Raw genomic sequence first — 18,762 nt, 5'->3', positions numbered from 1 at the left:
CGCCCACAGGGAGCAGCTTCACACCCTGTCCGTTCTTAAGTGGAGGATGCTGCTGAGCATGCACGCCCACAGGGAGCAGCTTCACACCCTGTCCGTTCTTAAGTGGAGGATCTGCTGAGCGTGCACGCCCCACAGGGAGCAGCTTCACACCCTGTCCTCAGGACAGACCCTGTCACCAATGTGTGGTTGCGCGCTGGCTTATCACACAGCTACTGAGGCAGGAGGATGCTGACTTCCAGGCCAGCCTAAGCTGCACAGTGAGACCTTTTCTTCCTTCCTTCCTTTCTCTCTCTGTCTCTTTCTTTTCTTTTCTTTCTTTCTTTTCTTTTTCTTTTTTCCTTCAGTTTTTCCAGATCAGTTTTCTTTGTGTAACCTTACCTGTCCTGGAACTTACTTTGTAGACCAAGCTGGCCTTGAACTCAGAGATCCACCTGCCTCTGCCTCCCAAGTGCTGAGATTAAAGGAGTATGTCACCACCATACCCAGCAGAGACAATTTCAAACAACAAAGATGTGTTTACGGAAACCACAATGTGACTCCCTAAACTAATGGTAGCTCCCCAAGGCCCTGACTGTCTGACTGTCAGAACTGGGGAAACTGAGACAAGGCTGCCCTTGAGAGCTGAAGGTAACCTTGATGCTCCTCCGGCCTCACTGTTCCTGGCGGCTGGACACATCTGGTTTACGTGATAGTGCTGGGAATGAAACCCAGGGCTTCAAACATGCCTGGCTAGTTCTTTGCCCACTGAGCCCTGCCCTTTCCGTTCTCCGACAGGCGATAATCTGTGCCATCTCCGCAGTGGAGTGTGTGGACTACAAGACGGCCGAGCAGAAGTACATCCGGGGCCCTACTCTCAGCTACCGGTAGGCCGCCTTGTCGAGTGCTGTGCTCTCCCTGTAGCAACACAGCTGTTCAGCCTCCTCCACAAGGTGGGGCAGGTGCTGTCTGTGTCAGCAGACAGGTGCCGGACAGTGACTGGACAAAGGCCCACATCTGCAGGCTCTTCTCTGAGCCAGGACCCTGAGGCTGGGCAGGAGCCGCCTCTGCCTGAGACCTCTATAATCTTGTGCGGGGCGATGTGGACTCTGCCCCCCCTGCTCTGGTGCAGCTGGTAGCGGGTACAGAGCTCGATTAAGAGGCAGTGTAGCCGTCAGCAGGGCAGCAGGATGAAGAGGCCTCTCCTGTCGGCCCGCAGCACTCATGAGATGTGTGGCCCCGAGCCTTTAATCCCCCTCTGGGCACGCTGCCAGGCTTGTTGGGGCCCATTATCCCCAACAGTAAGTCGGCGTCCCCAGGCTGGCCGTGGGCCACCCGAGCAGCCAGGTTAGGTGGAGGCTCCCGCTCTGGTCTGCCCAGGAAGTGTGCAGCTCCTGTCATTTTCAAGATTCTGACCCTGAGTGACATGGCAGCTAGGGCTTTCGAAGATGCTTCCAGTCCCCAGCTGCAGCAGTCAAAGGTGCCTTACTTAATACACTAATCCGTTGTTCTCATGCCAGCATTGGGAGGTGAGGAGGAGCCTGAGGTCCAGGCCGGCCTGGACAGCCCAGGCTAGAGGATGTCTCATCAGTCAGTGAAGTTGCCACCAGTGCCTGTGTAAGAAGCTGGGAGTGGTTGTGTTTGATAGTTGAGCCCTGGAAGGCAAAGACAGGAGGATACCATGTATCAAGGCTGGCAGCCTAATCAGCAAGGACCAAGTGCAGTGGAGACTTCATCTCCAAAACCCAGATGGAGGGTTCGTGCCTGATGGCTCTCTGGCCTCCATATTGTGAGCGTGCGTGCGTGTGTATTTGTGTCTGTGCATGGACTTAGTAAGCAAGGCCTACCACAGCACTGTCTTGTGATGTGGTTCTTGAGATGAACAAGGCCAGTGCTTACTGCCCCATCACGCCCCAAATAATGCTCTCTTTATTTTTAGATGTGTCTATGTTTATGACTATGGGTGCTTTGCCTGTGTGTGTGCCTGGTACCTGCAGATGTCAGAAGGGGGCACTGGATCCCCTGGAACTGGAGTTCTGAATGTTTGTGAGCCACCGTGTGGGTGCTGGGAACTGAATCAGCAAATTGTCCTAACACCCGAGTCATTCTTTCAGCTCCCGAAATAACATTCTACAGAGTGAGGCAGGAGGATGGCTGTAAGCCCAAGACCAGCCTGGACTATGTGAGACTTTTATCACACACATTAAAAAAAAAGTCAGCCTGGGCTGTTGCTCAGTGGAACACCCATAAACTCTTGCTTGAAGCCCTAGGTTTTATCCCAAGCTCACCTGGCAAAGGTGAGGGTTTTTTATGTTTTTTGTCTGTTTAGTTTTTGAGACAGAGTTTATCTGTTTAGCTTTAATTGTCCTGGAACTCGCTCTGTAGATCAGGCTGGCCCTGAACTCAGAGATCTACCTGCCTCTGCCTCCTGAGTGCTGGGATTAAAGGCGTGCGCCACCACTGATCAGCCCATCTCTTGTTTCTTGAAGTGAAAAGGAAATCTTTGACAATGAACTCCTGGAGGAGAGGAACCGTCGCCGTCGCTGATGCCAAACCTCCACCTGGCCAGCGAGCCCTCCACACCCTGCCAGAGGGCTCTGCAAGAATAAGAATGTACTAGAAGCAAGAGGCCCAGAAGTGTCCTGACTTTGAACTGTGGGTCTTGCATCTTCAGTACTGAGTCCAGGATATCAAATGTCATTGACACGCCAGAAACCTCCTGGCAGCTACAGACAGAACTTTCTGGAAGTTTCTGTGCGTGTATGCGCGTGTGTTTGATTTTAATATTATTTCGTTTATAAATGAATTTGAACTCACATGTGTCATGGTCACTGCAGTGTGGCCAGCATGTGGGACTGACTGGTCCTGTGTTACTTGGAAAGACTGATTGGAACACACAGCTTCCAGAGCGTTGTCGTGTTTCCCTGGCGTGTTCTGCTTATCTCTTCTCTGTAGTTTCTGGAATCTTTTCTGCCACTGTCATTTGGCGGGCGAGCAGGAGGTGGGAACCTGCAGCTACTGTCGTCTTTGGGAGGTGGGGGCACGTTTGCTCAGTGGCCTCTGTGTGTCCCCCATACTCCTGTCCCCACTCAGCCATGCACTGAAACCTTGGCACTGTACTCATGGCCACCACCTCACCTAGAAACCTTTGGGGCTGAGGGATGTGGGGATGGCAGCAAGAAAAGCCAGCTCCTGGCCCTGGCGAGATGGCTCAGCAGATAAGAGCACACGGGCTGCTCTTCCAGAGGTCCTGAGTTCAATTCCCAGCAACCATCTGTAATGAGATCTGGTGCCCTCTTCTGGCCCACAGGGATATTTGCAGACATAATACTGTATATATAATAAATAAATAAATAAATCTTAAAAAAAAAATGCAGCTCCTGCCGCGCTGGCCACCATGCTGGATACCAGGACCTCAGGTGGATGTGCGGAAGCGGAAGCTGTGTCTCATTAACTCAGGTGGATGTCCAGCAAGGGCAAGGGCAGAGCCACTGCCTGTAATGAATGGTCCTAGCTGCACAGCCCCATGGGTGCGCACAGCCCCATGGGTGCTCAGCAGGTGTCTCCTGGATATGGGACATATGGGTGTCCTTCACACTGTGGCCACCCCAGGATGAGAGGTCCTAGACACCTGCATCTGACAGCACAGTGCTGCCAGGATGGCCCAGGACAGCTGGGCTTCCATGGAGACCGTCTGCAGACCTCGAGGCTACGAAACCAAATTGAACTATCACAGTGTTGCTTTTGGGGCCTCGGCCAAATGGCCAAAAGAAACCTAACTGTAGCTGGGCGGTGGTGGCGCACGCCTTTAATCCCAGCACTCGGGAGGCAGAGGCAGGCGGATCTCTGTGAGTTTGAGGCCAGCCTGGTCTACAGAGCTAGTTCCAGAAACCCTGTCTCGAAAAAACCAAAAAAGAAACCTAACGGTGACTCCTGTTGGCTTTGGGAAGTGGGCAGAACTGGCAGGGAGTGAGGAGCCTTTCAGAACTGCAGGAAATGCCCTTGTATGTTACCCGGTGGTGTCTCAGGATTCTCACTGCCCTGGTCCTGACTGTATGGCCTTACTGTTGTGTCTCAGATGAGGGTCAGTTGTGTGGTACTGACTGAGAAGTGCTGCTTGGTCACAAGTTGAAGAAGGGCCAGCAGTGTTCCCATCCCCTGCACCTCTTAAGGCCCTGTGTCCTGCGGGTGTTGATGGCCTGTGTCTCATCTTGTCCTATAGCCACATTCTCCTCCACACTCGGGGTCTTACACTTCATGTTTTGACTTGCTGTCAAGAAAAAGAAACCACTCCAAAGCTACAGAGAAACCCTGTCTCGAAAAACCAAAAAAAAAAAAAAAAAAAAAAACCAGAGAGGACTCACCCCTGCCTTGCCAGTGCCCCCATATCCTCCATGGCTCTTAAGTGTCCTGTGCTCAGGGCCTTCGACCTTCTGACTCTTATTCGGGGCTTCCTAGGCCCTGTGGAGGGATGAACACATTGTTTGCCCCCGCTGTGATGGGATGTCCTGAGGCTTCTCTTCTGCAGCACTGGGAGGGGGTGGTTCTGAGGCCTCCAACCCCATCCCTAGACTCCCTGGTGCCAACACCTCCTCTAGCTCAGGGACCACAACCCTATGTCACCTGACTCCCAGACCCTACATAATGAAGACTCAAACCCCCTCAAGAGGCGACAGGTGGTCAGCAGATAGAGGCATGGGTGAGGATCCTGACTCACTGGCGAGTGAACTGTGGAGCGTGACACTATGCCATGCTAAGAGAACAGGAAGTCTCACCTGTCTGTCCCGCGTGGTTGTCCCCTGACCCCTCTCCATCTACCAGGTTCGGGTCAATAGTGGGCAGTGGGCAGAGGCTGGGCAAGGACTGCACACTAAGGCTGAGCGCTTCTTCAGTGATGAAGCCCCTGCTGCCACCGCCAATCTACCCTGCCTATTCCCCAAGGATTTGCTGGGGGGAGGGAGATGAGTAGGTGTGAGAGTGGGTGTGTCTGTGCAAACTTACGCTTGAGTGGTGTGTGTGTGTACGTTTGTGTGCAAACTTATGCTTGAATTGTGCATGTGTGTGTGTGTGTGCAAACTTATGCTCGAGTTGTGCGTGTGTGTGGTGTGCATCTGTGTGCAAACTTATGCTTGAATTGTGCATGTGTGTGTGTGTGTGCAAACTTATGCTCGAGTTGTGCGTGTGTGTGGTGTGCATCTGTGTGCAAACTTATGCTTGAGTTGTGTGTGTGTGTATTTGAGAGAGGGGCACCCTGTGCTTCTACTAAGCTATCTGGCTGCCCCCTTCCACATTTAGTGAGAATCTCACTGTCGTCCCAGGTTTGCCTCAAACACCAAGTAGCACAAGGTAGCCTTGAATTCTCAGGACTACCGCCCTAGTCACCCTGTCTATCTCCCTTTCTCTTGAGACAAGGTCTCTCTACAGCCTTGGCTGTCCTGGAACCTGCTATGTCGACAGGCCTGGCCTCAAGCTCAGAGATCTGCTCCTCAGCCTTAAAAATGTCAGGATCCCAGTTGGATACCACCATGTTCTGCTGAGAAGCCATCAACCGATGCCATGCTGGGGACCCCATAACCTCATCTAATCCTGGCACTGCCAAAGGTCCACCTCAGAATACAGTCAACACAGAATCTCAGCGCATGCTCTCAGATTACAGTCCACACAGGACTGTGCATGCTGAGTTTCCCTCACCTGCGGAGCCAGCATCGCAAGGGTGCCAGGGAGACAGTGAGGGGCAGCTGTAGAGACAGCCTCCGGTTAGCTGGACATTATCAGGACACAAGCTGCTGTCATGGAAGGTTTGGGTGCGTCTCAGGCAGCACCAGAATAGCCTGCAGGAGGCCTTAGCTCTGGGGCTGGGGGAATCTCACGATATAGAACGGCTCAGCTGGCTGTGGCCTACCTAGGACCCCTCTGAACTCTCTTTGCAGATGGGCATGGTAGAGTCGAGGCTGGAGGATTACCTTGAAGGCCAGCCTAGGCTACAGAGTGAAGCTCAGACTCAAAAACAAAAGAACCTAGAAAATTTTTTCCAGACCATAGCTCTCTCCTGGCCACCCCCAGCATTCACACTGCCCTCCCCCCATACCTCTGCCTGCCCTCCTCACAGCTTGCCAGGGTGCTATCACCTATAGAAACTCCGGAACTCCTGTGGTTTACCCATTTTGTGAACTGGACACAATTGTGTAAACACAGTACACTCTCCCGTTAATTTGGGTTTAGTGTTTAGATTTATTTATTTTTGGTTGTGTGTGTGTGAGTGTGAGTGTGAGTGTGAGTGTGAGTGCAAGGCAGATGTTGGTACCAAGGCAGAGGAGAACGTTCAGGATCAGTTCTCTACTGCCATCTTGTGGAATCCGTCGGTCTAGCTTGGGCTTGCCAGCAAAGTGCTTTTATCCCCTGAGTCGTAGGCCAACCTCTGGCCTCAAAACTACTGTATAGCCAAGAACAATCTCCCCTGTGCCGGAGTGCCGTGCCGTGCCCAGGTCGTGGGGTGCAGGGGTGGAACCCGGAGCCTTCCACATGATAGTGAAGAGTGAACTTCACCTTCCTGGATTTGATTCTTTTTATCTTATTTTTAAAGTTAATTAACTTATTTGTTTGTTTAGGTTTTTCAAGACAGGGTGTTTCTGTGTAGCCCTGGAACTAGCTCTGTAGAGAGAAGCTGGCTTTAAACTCACCGAGCTCTCCTGAGTGCTGGGATTATTATGATTTTATTTTATGTGTGTAGGTGGTTTGGCCTCTTACATACCTAGTGCCTGAAGAGGTCAGAAGAGACCTTGGAACTGGAACTCCAGATCTTATTATTATTGTTTATTATTATTATTATTATTATTACTATTATGACGATTGGCTTTTTGACTTCGAGCCAATCTTCCTGCTTCTCTGATGTGCTGGAATGACAGGCGTGTAATATTTCACCCTGAAATTTTTAGATTCCATACTCAATAATTGCTTTAACCCTACCAATTTAAAAAATATTATATTGATCTCCAAGGTCTAAAAATAATTAAAAAATTAAATGTCGGATTGGAAAAATTCAGCGTTGTGGGTGAAAACGTAACAAAAAAATCTCAAAAATACCAGATACATTAGATGACGCAAAATAATTGCCGAAACCCGGGATTGAACCAGGGACCTTTAGATCTTCAGTCTAACGCTCTCCCAACTGAGCTATTTCGGCACGCCAGCCAGCGCTGCTCCTGCCTGAACTCCGCCCCATCTGTAGCTACTGTGCGCAAGCGCACGTCACAGCCCGTGTACAGAGCCTTGTAGGACTATGGTAGAGGACTCTCCTCAGTGCTGTCTCTGTGGCGCAATCGGTTAGCGCGTTCGGCTGTTAACCGAAAGGTTGGTGGTTCGAGCCCACCCAGGGACGCACACACTTGTGTCTCCTTTTTCCATGAAAAAGCCCTGTTTTTTGTTGCAGTTCACAGGAGGCTGAAAGCTCGCAGTACGCGCGCGCGACCACAGGCAGTAAAGTAAACGCGTCGGAACGACTCCGCTTCTGTGTTCCGGTTTCCGTGAGTGCCTATTTGCGCGAAGGACCAGACCCGGAACGCTTTGGAGGACGGACCGCAGAGGTTGTCTGAAGGCCGAGGCCAAGATGGTGGCGCTGGCGGGTGAGTGAGCCTTGAGCTCGGGATAGCGGGTCGGCCTTGGGCTGCGAGCTGGGGCAGCGGGGACCTTGGGGCCCAAGCGCCGCAGGGAGCCACGGTGGCGTCTCAGCCCTCAGTAATGTCGGTGTCCGGGACCGGGCCGAAGTGCGTTTGGATCCACTTCACACATTCTGTCAGCTGTGGACCTCCTCCTGTTATTGTGGCAGATTCTAGTCGGACGCTGAGGCCCGTCTGTCTCCCAGCCTCAGGAAACTGACAGCAGGAGCCCGCTGATGTCCTTGAAACACAGAGAGCGGGGCTGGGAGCGGACCCAGGGCAGTCAGGCTACACACCCGGTCACTTGCGCCTCCATCACAGCCCTGGGCAGCCAGCCAGGGCCTCTAGCATTACAAATGTCTCGGTTTCCCTATGGAAGCCTTGGTGCCGTTCTCTTTATATACAGGGATTATCCGCGAACGCAGTCTGGCGTGCTGAGCTACCCTTGATAAGTTTCCCTTAGCAGACCGTCTTAACCCCTAGATGGTGGCACTGTTGACACTAGGAACCGGCGATCTCAGGCGGTCGGGTCTCACTCCACCCGGGTTCTGTTGTTGCTTTGAGACAGGGTCTCATGAAGGCTAGGTTGGCCTCAAACTCACTATTTATCCTGAGGACGAACTTGAAGCCTCCACCCCTTGAGGGCTGGATGACTGGCGTGCACCATACACCCTCGTGCCCATTTCTGCAGCACTTGGGAGGGAACTTAAGGGCTTGGTGTGTGCTAGGCAAGGACTCTGCTAACGGAACTTAAGCGCCAGCAGTTTTGTTTTTAAGACAGAATCTTCCGTGTGGGAGGCTGACCTTGAACTCTTGTTCCTCCAGCATCCCCCCCCCCTCCCCGAACTCCTGTTCCTCCAGCATCCCCCCGCTTGAACTCCTGGTCCTCCAGCATCCCCCCCCCCCTTGAACTCCTGGTCCTCCAGCACCCACCCCCTAAGTGCTAGGATGACAGATTTGGACTTGAACTTTTTTTGGTTGGTTGGTTGGTTGGTTTTGAAGACAGGGTTTCTCTGAAACTGTCTTGGCTGTCCTGGAACTCACTCTGTAGACCAGGCTGACCTCAAACTCACAGAAATCCTCCTGCCTTTGCTTCCTCAGTACTGGGATTAAAGATGTGTGGCACCACGGCCTGGTGATTTTGTTTTCCTTTAAGATGGGTCTTTCTGTGTGGCCTAGATTATACCAAACTAATGGTGCTCTGCCTCCATCTGTCATGCTGGGGTTGCAGACCTGGGCAGTATGCCAAGCCCAACTGTGGCATGGACACTGTGAGGACTGGAAGGAGTGGGTTCATGGCATTGACTGCTGCTTCCTGAGCTCACTCAGGACTGGCTGTGCACTTGCCGATGAACAGGTGATAGACCTTATTACCAATTGCTGTGTTTTCCTACCCCTAGTTGGATCTGAAGGAAAAGCTAATTTTCATTAATACTTTAGGGCAGCAAAGAAGATGTTTGCGGTAGAGCATTGTCGGGTACAGTTATGAACCTAGTCCTGTGGAGGCTGAGGCAAGAGGAAGCTGATGAACCAACCCAGCCTGGGCTAGACCCTGAGACCCTGCTTTAAAAGAAGGATCCCTGGGATCCCTGTGAGTTCTAGGCCAGCCTGGTCTCCCTAGGAAGTTCCAGGTCAGCCAAGGATGCACAGTGAGACCCTTTAAAAACAGAAGGAGAAAGAAAGCGGGAAGAGGCAGAGGCCTGGGATGTGACCCAGTATTGAAGCACTCACTGAGCATGTTCAAGGCCCCATGTCTGATTTGCAGCGTGACAGCACAAAGGTCTGGTCCAAGCCGGGTTTGGTGCTACCTGCTGCAGTCCTCGCTGCTCGGAAGGCTCTCTTGAGGTCGGAGTTGAGAGCTTGCCCGGGCAACATAGAGAGACCCTGTGGCCCTTAAAACCAAAGCTTGATGCTGGCACCCCAACCACTTAGTAGGGCATTTACTTCACTGTTAGTTTATTCAAAGCCTTAAATTTTCATCTGGGAAACCAAGGCCAGTGTGTGCCCTCAGACAGGAGTCTAGGCCTAGCAGTCATCGTTCTTTGGTTCAAGCCGCAGGCCACAGTCGTGACCTTGGAAACAGCAGCACTGAACAAGGTTGAAGTGGGGAGAGCTGAGGCAGGAGGGACAGCATGGAAAGCAGCTGTGAACCCTAGCCCAGGTCCAGAGACAGAATAGTCCCCAAGTCATTGTGGGGGGGGTCCGTCTCAGGTGAGGCCTCCTCCCTCTTTACCACCAAGACAGGGTCTCCCTGTGTAGCCCTGGCTGACTGGAACTTGCTATATAGACCAGGTTGGCCCTGAACTCACAGAGTTCCAATTGTGTTTCCTCAGTGCTGGCATTAAAGGTGTGCACCTCCACACCCAGCTCCAGATGACAGAAACTTACCCTATGGTCCTGGAAGCTGAATTCAGGGTCAGGGTGTCACAAGTGTCACCTCCCCATAACCTCATGAGGTTATTCTTGTATTAATCTCTGTATACCCCACCCCACCCCTGGTTGGTTTTTGTTTATTTGTGTGTCTTTAATACTGTTTGGATTTTTCCAGTGTGTAAGCCAGGCTGTTCTAGATCATGCAACCCCCTGTCTCAATCTCCAAAGTGCTGGGATGCCATTTGTACATCTTCGGACCTGATTCGCATCTGTCCTCACAAAACACCCAGTCCTGCTACCTCAGGGCACATCTTAGTGGACTCTGGAGGGGCTCATGCAAACAGGCCCCATTCCCAGGTGCTGGGGCGAAGGGGCCAACACATGACTAGCTCCATCCCACCCTCAAAGCTGCCCTTGGACTGCATCCTGCTGTGTGGAGATGTAGGACAGGTTACTCAGGAGCAGCTGGCTGGGGTCCTGGCGAGGCATGGGAGCCAGAGGGAGGCTCAGCCAAGGCTCAGGAAGTGTGCTGGAGCTCTGCAGGGAAGGGCCGTGACCCAGAACTAAACTGTTGGACCCAAGCTGCTATGCTTCTCTCCCCAGCTCCTGGTCTCTTCTGTGTGCGGATCCTGGGCCTACGGTGAGTATGCCTGTCTGTCACAAATCCAGCCTGCTGTCAGGGCACAGCACGGAGCTGCAGGGCTTGGAGCCAGGAGGGCCCCTCTGTAGTGTCCAGCAGGTTCAGGAAGGGTGACCAGGTGTCCTCCTCACATGGTGTGTGGGGACTGTCTGGAAGGGCGATGGCCAAGGGGGCACAGCACTGTCCACATATTTGGGGCCCTCATAGCTCACGTACTGCCTGTCCCAGCAAGGTGCTCTATGACCACTTCCCCGGACCTCCACTGGCTGGCTACCTCGGAACAGGTAAAGGGCTTCTAGCACAGCACCTCAGGACTGTCCTGACGAGGACATTTGACAGCCTGTTGACCAGCTGGTGTTCTCAGACGCAAAGAGCACAGCACAGGTCGTGTCTGAGAGAGCAGGACGGCCCGTAGATGAGGCAGGGACCGTGGGTGAGCAAGGAAGTAGGAAGGAACGGCTGCTTGGGGCCTAGTGGCCTTTCACCGCTGTCCCTGTTCGCAGGTCCAGCATAAACACAGTGGCCCAGGTGCGCAGAGTCCATCAGAGTGTGGCCACCGAGGGCCCGAGCAGGTAATCCAGGCTTTGGGGAGAGGCCCCAGTGCTGTCTTCCAGGCCTTCCACTCAGGTGCTGCCTATACCCTGCCCCGCCCTATGATCTTGCCTCTCTAGTGTGTCCCAGACAGGACACTGGGGTCACCTAGCCAACTCTCCCCCATGTCATGTGCTCTGTCTCCTTAGCACACAGTCTGCTGTGACCAAGGCTGCAGCGGGGGCTGTGGTTCCCAAGCCCTCCCATCTTCCCAGAAACCGGGCCGAGTATGTGGTGGCCAAGCTGGATGACCTCATCAACTGGGCACGCCGTGTAAGTCTCCTTCCCATCAGGGCTCTGCTGAGGCTCCTTCCCAAGGGCCTGGCTGCCCGCCCAGCTGTCACTCCAGATGGCTGGATGACGGCCTTCAGCATACCTCCTCTGTCTCTTTGTGGTCCTGGATATCCTGCACATCTTAAGAACATTTTATTATATTTATTTGTTTTGTCAAGTATGTGTCTATGCATGCCTGTGCACCATACCATGTGTGTAGAAGCCAGAGGACAGCTTGAAGGACTCGGTCTCCTCCTTCTACCATGTAGCTCCCAGGGATCAAATTCAAGCCACACATTAACTAGGTCCCTCCTCTTAAAGATGATTGGTTAACAAAGCTTGCCCATTCCAGGTTCTCTGACTTACTGGCAAGTCCTTAACTCATTGAGATATCTCACAAGCTGATGAAAATGCCTTTTTAAGTTGTGTATTGTTTTATTGAGACAGGGCAGTTTCAGCCCAGACACATCGGCTGGGTCTCAGATGCAGGCCGATCCACGAGGAGCTTATGCACTGTGGATAGAGTCCAGGGATTCCAAGAGGGGGTATTCCTGGTGCCCAGCACAGCAGCTTGATTAGAGGCCACCCGAGTCCTGGGTCTGCAGCAGGCACTAGCCTCATGTGACTGCCAAGCCCTCAGTGTCACTGTGCCCACAAGGTGGAGGATGTGTTGAACGGACGTGTGACCTGCCCCTGCCCTCACAGAGCTCCCTGTGGCCAATGACCTTTGGCCTGGCATGCTGCGCAGTAGAGATGATGCACATGGCCGCCCCACGGTACGACATGGACCGCTTTGGTGTGGTGTTCCGTGCCAGCCCACGTCAGGCTGATGTGATGATTGTAGCTGGCACACTTACCAACAAGATGGCCCCTGCACTCCGTAAGGTACACCTGGTCTCCTTGGTTCCTTCTCCTGCCCAGCCCCCCACAGACACCTGACCTGAGTGTCTTTTAGGTGTACGACCAGATGCCTGAGCCTCGCTATGTGGTGTCCATGGGGAGGTGAGTGTGTGCTCGGTGAGCTCGAGGGCAGCTTGAACTACATAGTGAGATCCTGCTTCAAACGATAAAACATAAAGGGCCACGGTTAGGTTAGAAATTCACCCCAGCGTGCAGGAACATGGGTTCCATCCCCAGCGCCAGGTAACACAGGTAGATGGCACATGTCTGTTACCTTCAGGTCATCTACTGTGTAGTGAATTCCAGACTTTTGTGAGGCCATCTTAGATCCCACAGTCCCACCCCAGGTCCATCAGTAGAAATGCTTGGTTGAGGGCACTTTTCCATGTGATCATCATTGCCACTTACATCCCAATTTCCCACAGAAGGTTCTAGAAGCTCCCTTTACTGAACCCAGTTCTTATCCGAATGTAGGGTCTGGCCCTTGTATTTTCTCCTCTCCCAGGGCCAGGATAAAGGGTGTGGGGTGCGCTGGGTGGACCTGCATCTGAACTGCCTCACCCTCTCCCTAGCTGTGCCAATGGTGGGGGCTACTACCACTACTCCTACTCGGTGGTGCGAGGCTGCGACCGTATTGTGCCCGTGGACATCTATGTGCCAGGTGAGGCCAGCCACCCTGCCCCACTCCACCAGATAGTGTCCTGTGTCCTGGAGGGTGGAAGGACAGATATGATGTCCCGGTCCCCCGCTGCCCAGTCTGTCTTACTCTGTGCTCACTGGCCACTGCCCCCAGCAGGGCCCTCTGGCAGCAGCCTGCAGGGCAACAAGGGCCAGCTAAATTGGGAGGGGGCGCAGCTCCTAGCTGCATTCCTGAGGCCTCTGGCATTCTGAGACCTGGAATCTCAAGATGCCCCTGGCCCAAGCTTACTGCCCATCTCCCTGACCCAGTGGTCCAGTTTCTGTGAGTGACTCTTCCTGAGGACCCCACTGATCACCAGAGTCACAACCTGGGCCCTTCTCTGTGTGGAGTGGGTATCAAGAGGCCCAACACAGCAAGGACACTTATCCCTTCAAAGCCAACCCCAGAGTACCCCAAGAGTCCTCCATGTGGGCCTGTGGGGTCTCAGCGTGTGTGTCCTTCAGGCTGCCCGCCCACAGCAGAGGCGCTGCTCTACGGAATCCTGCAGCTGCAGCGGAAAATCAAGCGTGAGCAGAAGCTGAAGATCTGGTACCGCAGGTAGAGCCGCCAGGCTGAGCAGCTCAGCTCCGGAACCCCAGTGTGAATAAACCCACCCTAGTCCTGTGTGTGCGCTCTGTGTGGACTGTGGCCCAGTGGGGAGGCATCACACTAGGCATGTCCTGTGCCTCTGTAAGGACTGCTGGCCCTGCCGTAGGGGAGCAGGAAACTGGTGGCCCTCAGTCTCAATGGCTTGTGCGCTCACACCTAAACCTTGGGGCTCAGACTGCGACTTCTGCCCACTGTGCAGCTCAGGCTAGTCACTCCCCTAGACACATCCCTGGCCTGCTGTCTGCCCTGGGAGGAGGAGCCTAGGGTCTGTTTGCATGGCTCAGCCTCTGTGCCATGCAGATCATCACTCTGCAGCTCGTGACAGCAGTGGCCCTGGGATCTGGCATTCCTCTCTTTAAAAAGTATACACTACTGTTCCTCCAGCCTGGACACCTCCATGCCAGAAGAGGGCACCAGGTCTCAGTACAGATGGCTGTGAGCCACCATGTGGTTGCTGGGAATTGAACTCAGGACCTCAGGAAGAGCAGCCAGAGCTTTTATCCATCTCTCCAGCCCCAGGATCTGGCATTTCTAGCTGATGGGCTGGGGTGGTACATCTTGGCAACCCAGGACATGGAAGGGGCAGGTGCCTACCCATCCCAAGGGGAGTTTTTTTGTGTTTTAACAGATAGGGTCAGCCGGGAGGTGGTGGCGCACGCCTTTAATCCCAGCACTTGGGAGGCAGAGGCAGGCGGATCTCTTGTGAGTTCGAGACCAGCCTGGTCTACAAGAGCTAGTTCCAGGACAGGCTCCAAAACCAGAGAAACCCTGTCTCGAAAAACCAAAAACAAAAAAAACAGATAGGGTCTCTTTGTGTAGCCCTGGTTGTCCTAGAACTCACTTTGTGGACCAGACTGACCTCGAACTCAAGAGATCCATCTGCTTCTGCCTTCCAAGGGCTGGGGTTAAAGGTCACCATAACATGCTCCAAGCTTTTAAGACAAGGCTCTGTTAAGGTTGGGACTCTCCAGGCAGAGGGACAGCCTGCTCCCTGCTGTAAATGCTGAACCTGGCCTTAGTGCTGGGGAAGGGGCTGTGGGGAGGATTTCTTGTGGCAAGGGCAGGTGTGAGCAGAGGGGTCTCTAGGAGCTGGGTATAGGCTACAGGCTGAGGCAGTTACTCTCAGGGCCAGGCAGGGGCTGCAGTGTGGACCTGGTTAGTACATTTGATAGCAGACATTTGCAGAGTAAGGTGTCCTGGCTTGGTGTGGGCTGGGCTTCCTGCTGAAAATGGACAATGGTTCGTTGGTCACGTCTGGGCAGGGCAACGGGGCAACAGTGATGGATAACTGCATGTTCTGAACCAGATGTTCCCTCCAGCTCACTGTCCAGCCACCAGTCTTTTTGTTAGGATTTATTTTATCCCTGAGCTCTGGGAAGGTAGCTGGGCCAGCAAGAGTGTCACAGTTCAGGGACAGCTGAGAGGCTGGAGCTCACAACTCCACCCACCAAGGCACTGGAGAGGATATCCGCTCATTCCAGCCTGGGCCAGTCGCTCAGTGCTTGGTGACCAGGGGGGTGATCATCTCAGGGAAGGAGTAGTAACGGCAGTCTGCTGGCGGCACCAGTGCCATCACCTTGGTGCGAATGTTCTCTCTCCGGAAGCCCGCCTTCTGCAGCGCAGGCACCTGTGTCTCCTGTAGGGAGGGGCACATGGGACAGGACTGGGGGTTGGTGTGACAGAACCTTGGCTTCTAGTCCCTGACAAGCATCATCACACAGACCTACTGCCAGCCTGCAGGTTCTGGAGAGCGTCAATCTCTAAGCTAAGTGTGGCCACACAAGTAGAGGGCAGTAGGTGGGGCCGCAACGGCACTGGGGATCCACGGGAGGCTTAAACAATGGGAAATTGCACTACTGCCTGACCCACTGAAGACCTCTGGCCTCTGAGGTCACAGGTCAACCAGTCACTCCCAAGGTCACTGCTCCAGGCTTCGGGGCTATCAGGTGGTCGCACCTCAAACATGGTGGTGATGTCTGTGTACTTGGACTTCATCAGTTCCCCCCAGGATGTGAGGTTGCAGTAGGTGAGGATGCCCCCGGGCTTCAGCAAGCGGAAAGCATGGTTCTGCAAAGAGAGGCCAGTGGATGGGGTAGGGGCTGTGGGAAGAGAGGTGTCCCACGCCCTGCCCACCACTCCTGGCCCCACAGACCCACCTTTATGAAGTTGAACTGGTGAGTGTGCCAGGTCTCCTCAGACAGTGGGTATGTGTCATATAAGATCCCTGCAGAGAGAACACAGGCCTGGCAGACAGCCTCTCACACCTCATCTGACCCAGCCACAGCTGCTCATTCCTGCCCTCTCTAGTCTGTCCCCAGTGCACCCTGGAGGTGCGCAGAGGACCTCTCCTTACACCACGTGCATGCTGGGACTCAGACCTGACCGCAAGCCCCACCAATCTAATAGTGCAGTGGTTGCCAAGAAGGACCGAGGGCCAGCATTTTCCCTGGAGCGTGGCCCCTTTGCTGGGCTCACAGAGCCTTCTCACCATCAAAGTGGCCATCAGGCAGTGTAGGCGCCACCTCCTCCCATAGGCCTTTCAAGGGAACAACCTTGGAAAGGAAAGAAGATTGGGGGTCAAATGGCTCCCCAGGACCAGCTAACCCCGGGGTACTCCCAGATTGCCACCCCAGTGGTACCTTGTGTGGCTGTTGCAGGGCCCAGCCTTGTAGGCGCTGGAAGACCCCATCATTGCACTCAATAATCCAGTGTTCTTCTATGGGGGCCTGTTGCACCCTGGAGGCCGCAATGGCCATACCAAAGCCCACTTCCAGGACACGACCCCCTGGGAGTACAAAACACAGGAAGGCTGCCTTGGCTGGGGGGGGGGGGAAGGGACAAGGGGGTGGGACCCAGCTGCCAGTCACATGCCTCAAGGACAACCAGCCAGCAGGACCCTGTGGGTGGACAGAACAAAGTAACACAATAGTGTGGGCCCTGGACAGCTGCCAATCAGAGTGGCTGGCCTGGGAAGCTTCGGACAGGCACAGCTCTTGTCTTGGACCTGGTCCCAGGGATCCCTGGACTCTGAGCCCCTGCCCACGCTGCTGTTTGTGCTATGGCCCTTATCTGTGGAGTTAGCAAGGAACAAGCCCGGCTTGGATGCCTGACACCTACAGCCCCCTTAACCCATGTTTCATTCATCACCTGACCCTAGGTCCCCATCTGCCGGGGGTGAACTTGAGGCTCATTGCCCATCTGCTCTGTTTTAGGCTGGGGAGCCCCAAACACCAATCAACCTCTCTCAACCAGCAGTTCCTGACCACAGCTCCAAGCCAGCTGCCTCTCTGCTCAGTTTTCCCAAGCTATTCTTAGCCACAGTCAGGGGAGACTCCCGACCAGCCCCAGCCCCTCCACTCTGTCCCTCAGTTCCACTCAGGGCTGTGATCGGAAGACCCACCCTCCAAGCCAGCCCCGGGGAGTAGAAGTCTTTTCCCTCGGCAGAGAGGAAGTTACAGTTGGAGGCAGGCGCCTCTTATGTGCGTCCACATTTTGGCAACACCCTCCCTTCCTGGCCAAGGTGGTCCCGGGGGTAGGTCCAGGCAAGGAAACTGAGGCACGAGCACGCATGGGAACTCCCTCACGCCTGAGCTGCAGCCTCAGTTTCCTCGGACAGGGTACCTCTGGAGGAAGCTATCGCCGCCAGGGCATGCATGTAGGGGGTCTCCCAACGCTCCATCACCGGCTTGCCCAGGATCTGCAGGTGCGTGTCGGACGCGTCATAGGCCGCGGGAGCCGCTCGCCAAGCGGGGCCGCAGTCCTCGCCGGGCGCGAAGAGCGGGCTGGCAGCAGAGGAGCTCATGGTGAGGTTCTGCACTTCAGGTCGGGAGGACAGGGCGGTGGAGTGGCGGGACTGCAGGAGACCGGGTGGGGCGGTGACTGTGAGTCCTAAAAGAGTTCAGCCAAGTGCTGGGATGGGAGGGCGGAGCCTGGGGCCGGGGCGGGGCCTGAGGCCCTGAGGGTGTCTCACCAAATTACGGAGCACGCCGGCGGGGCGAGGCCTACTGGCTAGGGCTGAGCCTGGGGAAGGAGTCCGGCTCAGGGTTGGGGTGGGTGGAGCCATCAGAAGGGGTGGGGCCTTGCTCTGGGAGGATGTCCCTCCTACTGGTCTGGACCTGGGTAGTCCGAACCTGAGGATGAGATGGAGCATGCACGCTCTGCTTAGGGTGGGGGCTGCTGGCTGGAAGAATAAAGTTCTGTTATGGGCGGATCTATGGGCAGGGGATGATCTTGCAGTGGTGGGCAGGGGAGGAGTGCAGCCTTTTGCTATGGATGGGGCCTGTGGGCTGGGACAGAATCCAGTCTTCTATAAGGAATGCTAGGGCACAGTCCAGCCTTCTGCTAGGGGCGGGACCAGAGCGATGGGGTGGGGTCACCCTTCTGCTAAGTATGAGGGGCAGAGCTAAGGAGCGGGGCCAGCGGGCTGAGGCGGTGGTATCCAACCTTTTGCTACGGATGGGGAAAGAGCCATGGGGTAGGTGTTTCTGAAATAGGATGAAATGTAGCCTTCTGCTAGTGGCTTGCTTCCACGGGTGGAGTGTGGCCTAGCCTGCTTGGGACTAGGTAGAACTGCCCGGGCCTATCTTTCGGCCGAGGGCTGGGGTTGGAAGCAAGGAGTCTGGCAACTAGGGTTTTTGTTTGGGGGCTTGGGTGGAGTTCAGCCTTTTGCAAAGGACGGGGCATGGTGATGGGGCGGGGCCTACGGCTCTGGGCGGGGCTTAGTTGTCTAGCCATGAAGTAGGAGCCATGAGGGCCGGGGTCCTACTTGCTGGGAACAGGCCAGTGCCGTGGAGGGTGTGATATGCCATCAGGTGCACGCCGAGGCTTCTGCAAGAGTGGGCCGAGATCCATGGATCCATGGGCATTTTGAGCAAGACCTGACTTTCTGCATTTGCCTGACTGGCTCACGCGGATGCTATTTACTGTCCTGTCTGGAGAAGCTGCCAAACTTGCTGATCCCAACATGTCCTCCTAGCTGCTCCTCCAAGTTTATTTTATTTATTTATTTATTTATTTATTTATTTATTTATTTATTTATTTGGTTTTTCGAGACAGGGTTTCTCTGT

The 18,762-nt window shown here is 54.4% G+C and overlaps 3 protein-coding genes, 1 long non-coding RNA gene and 2 other non-coding genes across 6 annotated transcripts in view; 4 read left to right on the top strand and 2 right to left on the bottom strand.

Annotated features, from left to right (window-relative positions):
* LOC101992425 (PWWP domain-containing protein MUM1) overlaps positions 1–2,792 on the top strand; it is a 17,614-nt gene extending 14,822 nt beyond the window's left edge. The window contains 2 exon segments of the mRNA XM_026785204.1: positions 775–863; positions 2,466–2,792. Coding sequence (XP_026641005.1) covers positions 775–863; positions 2,466–2,523 — 147 coding nt within the window. The 3' untranslated portion in view covers positions 2,524–2,792.
* A 4,294-nt stretch (positions 2,793–7,086) lies between these two features.
* Trnaf-gaa lies at positions 7,087–7,159 on the bottom strand. The gene has a single exon. It is a non-coding gene; the product is annotated as a tRNA-Phe (tRNA).
* A 121-nt stretch (positions 7,160–7,280) lies between these two features.
* Trnan-guu lies at positions 7,281–7,354 on the top strand. Its single transcript has one exon. It is a non-coding gene; the product is annotated as a tRNA-Asn (tRNA).
* Positions 7,355–7,514: 160 nt separating this feature from the next.
* Ndufs7 (NADH:ubiquinone oxidoreductase core subunit S7) lies at positions 7,515–13,649 on the top strand. The gene is made up of 8 exons (XM_005359069.3): positions 7,515–7,598; positions 10,608–10,644; positions 11,148–11,216; positions 11,385–11,508; positions 12,214–12,393; positions 12,464–12,510; positions 12,981–13,069; positions 13,552–13,649. Exons 1-8 carry the CDS (start codon positions 7,583–7,585, stop codon positions 13,647–13,649), a joined length of 660 nt encoding a protein of 219 aa, XP_005359126.1. The 5' UTR covers positions 7,515–7,582.
* A 1,385-nt stretch (positions 13,650–15,034) lies between these two features.
* On the bottom strand, positions 15,035–17,611 carry Gamt (guanidinoacetate N-methyltransferase). The gene is made up of 6 exons (XM_005359068.2): positions 17,318–17,611; positions 16,336–16,481; positions 16,185–16,248; positions 15,853–15,920; positions 15,653–15,763; positions 15,035–15,332 (listed from the first exon to the last, which is right to left on the bottom strand). The coding sequence occupies exons 1-6, from the start codon at positions 17,496–17,498 to the stop codon at positions 15,192–15,194; spliced, it is 711 nt and encodes a 236-aa protein (XP_005359125.1). The 5' UTR covers positions 17,499–17,611; the 3' UTR covers positions 15,035–15,191.
* Positions 17,612–18,096: 485 nt separating this feature from the next.
* Positions 18,097–18,762, top strand: part of LOC113457511 — a 4,499-nt gene continuing 3,833 nt past the window's right edge. Inside the window, exon 1 of the long non-coding RNA XR_003378075.1 lies at positions 18,097–18,170. This is a non-coding gene — a long non-coding RNA (uncharacterized LOC113457511). The remainder of the gene's footprint in view (positions 18,171–18,762) is intronic.

This window comes from Microtus ochrogaster, linkage group LG1 (assembly GCF_000317375.1).
Source record: "Microtus ochrogaster isolate Prairie Vole_2 linkage group LG1, MicOch1.0, whole genome shotgun sequence".
NCBI lineage: Eukaryota > Metazoa > Chordata > Mammalia > Rodentia > Cricetidae > Microtus > Microtus ochrogaster.
This window is presented reverse-complemented; position numbering and strand designations above follow the sequence as displayed.

Coding starts and splice junctions, on each gene's coding strand:
- Gamt (XM_005359068.2), bottom strand. CDS start 17,498: ATGAGCTCCTCTGCTGCCAGCCCGCTCTTCGCGCCCGGCGAGGACTGC. Junction 16,482..17,317: donor GGCGATAGCTTCCTCCAGAG/GTACCCTGTCCG, acceptor TTGTACTCCCAG/GGGGTCGTGTCCTGGAAGTG. Junction 15,333..15,652: donor ACATCACCACCATGTTTGAG/GTGCGACCACCT, acceptor CCCTCCCTACAG/GAGACACAGGTGCCTGCGCT.
- Ndufs7 (XM_005359069.3), top strand. Junction 11,217..11,384: donor GCCACCGAGGGCCCGAGCAG/GTAATCCAGGCT, acceptor CTGTCTCCTTAG/CACACAGTCTGCTGTGACCA. Junction 11,509..12,213: donor TCATCAACTGGGCACGCCGT/GTAAGTCTCCTT, acceptor CTGCCCTCACAG/AGCTCCCTGTGGCCAATGAC.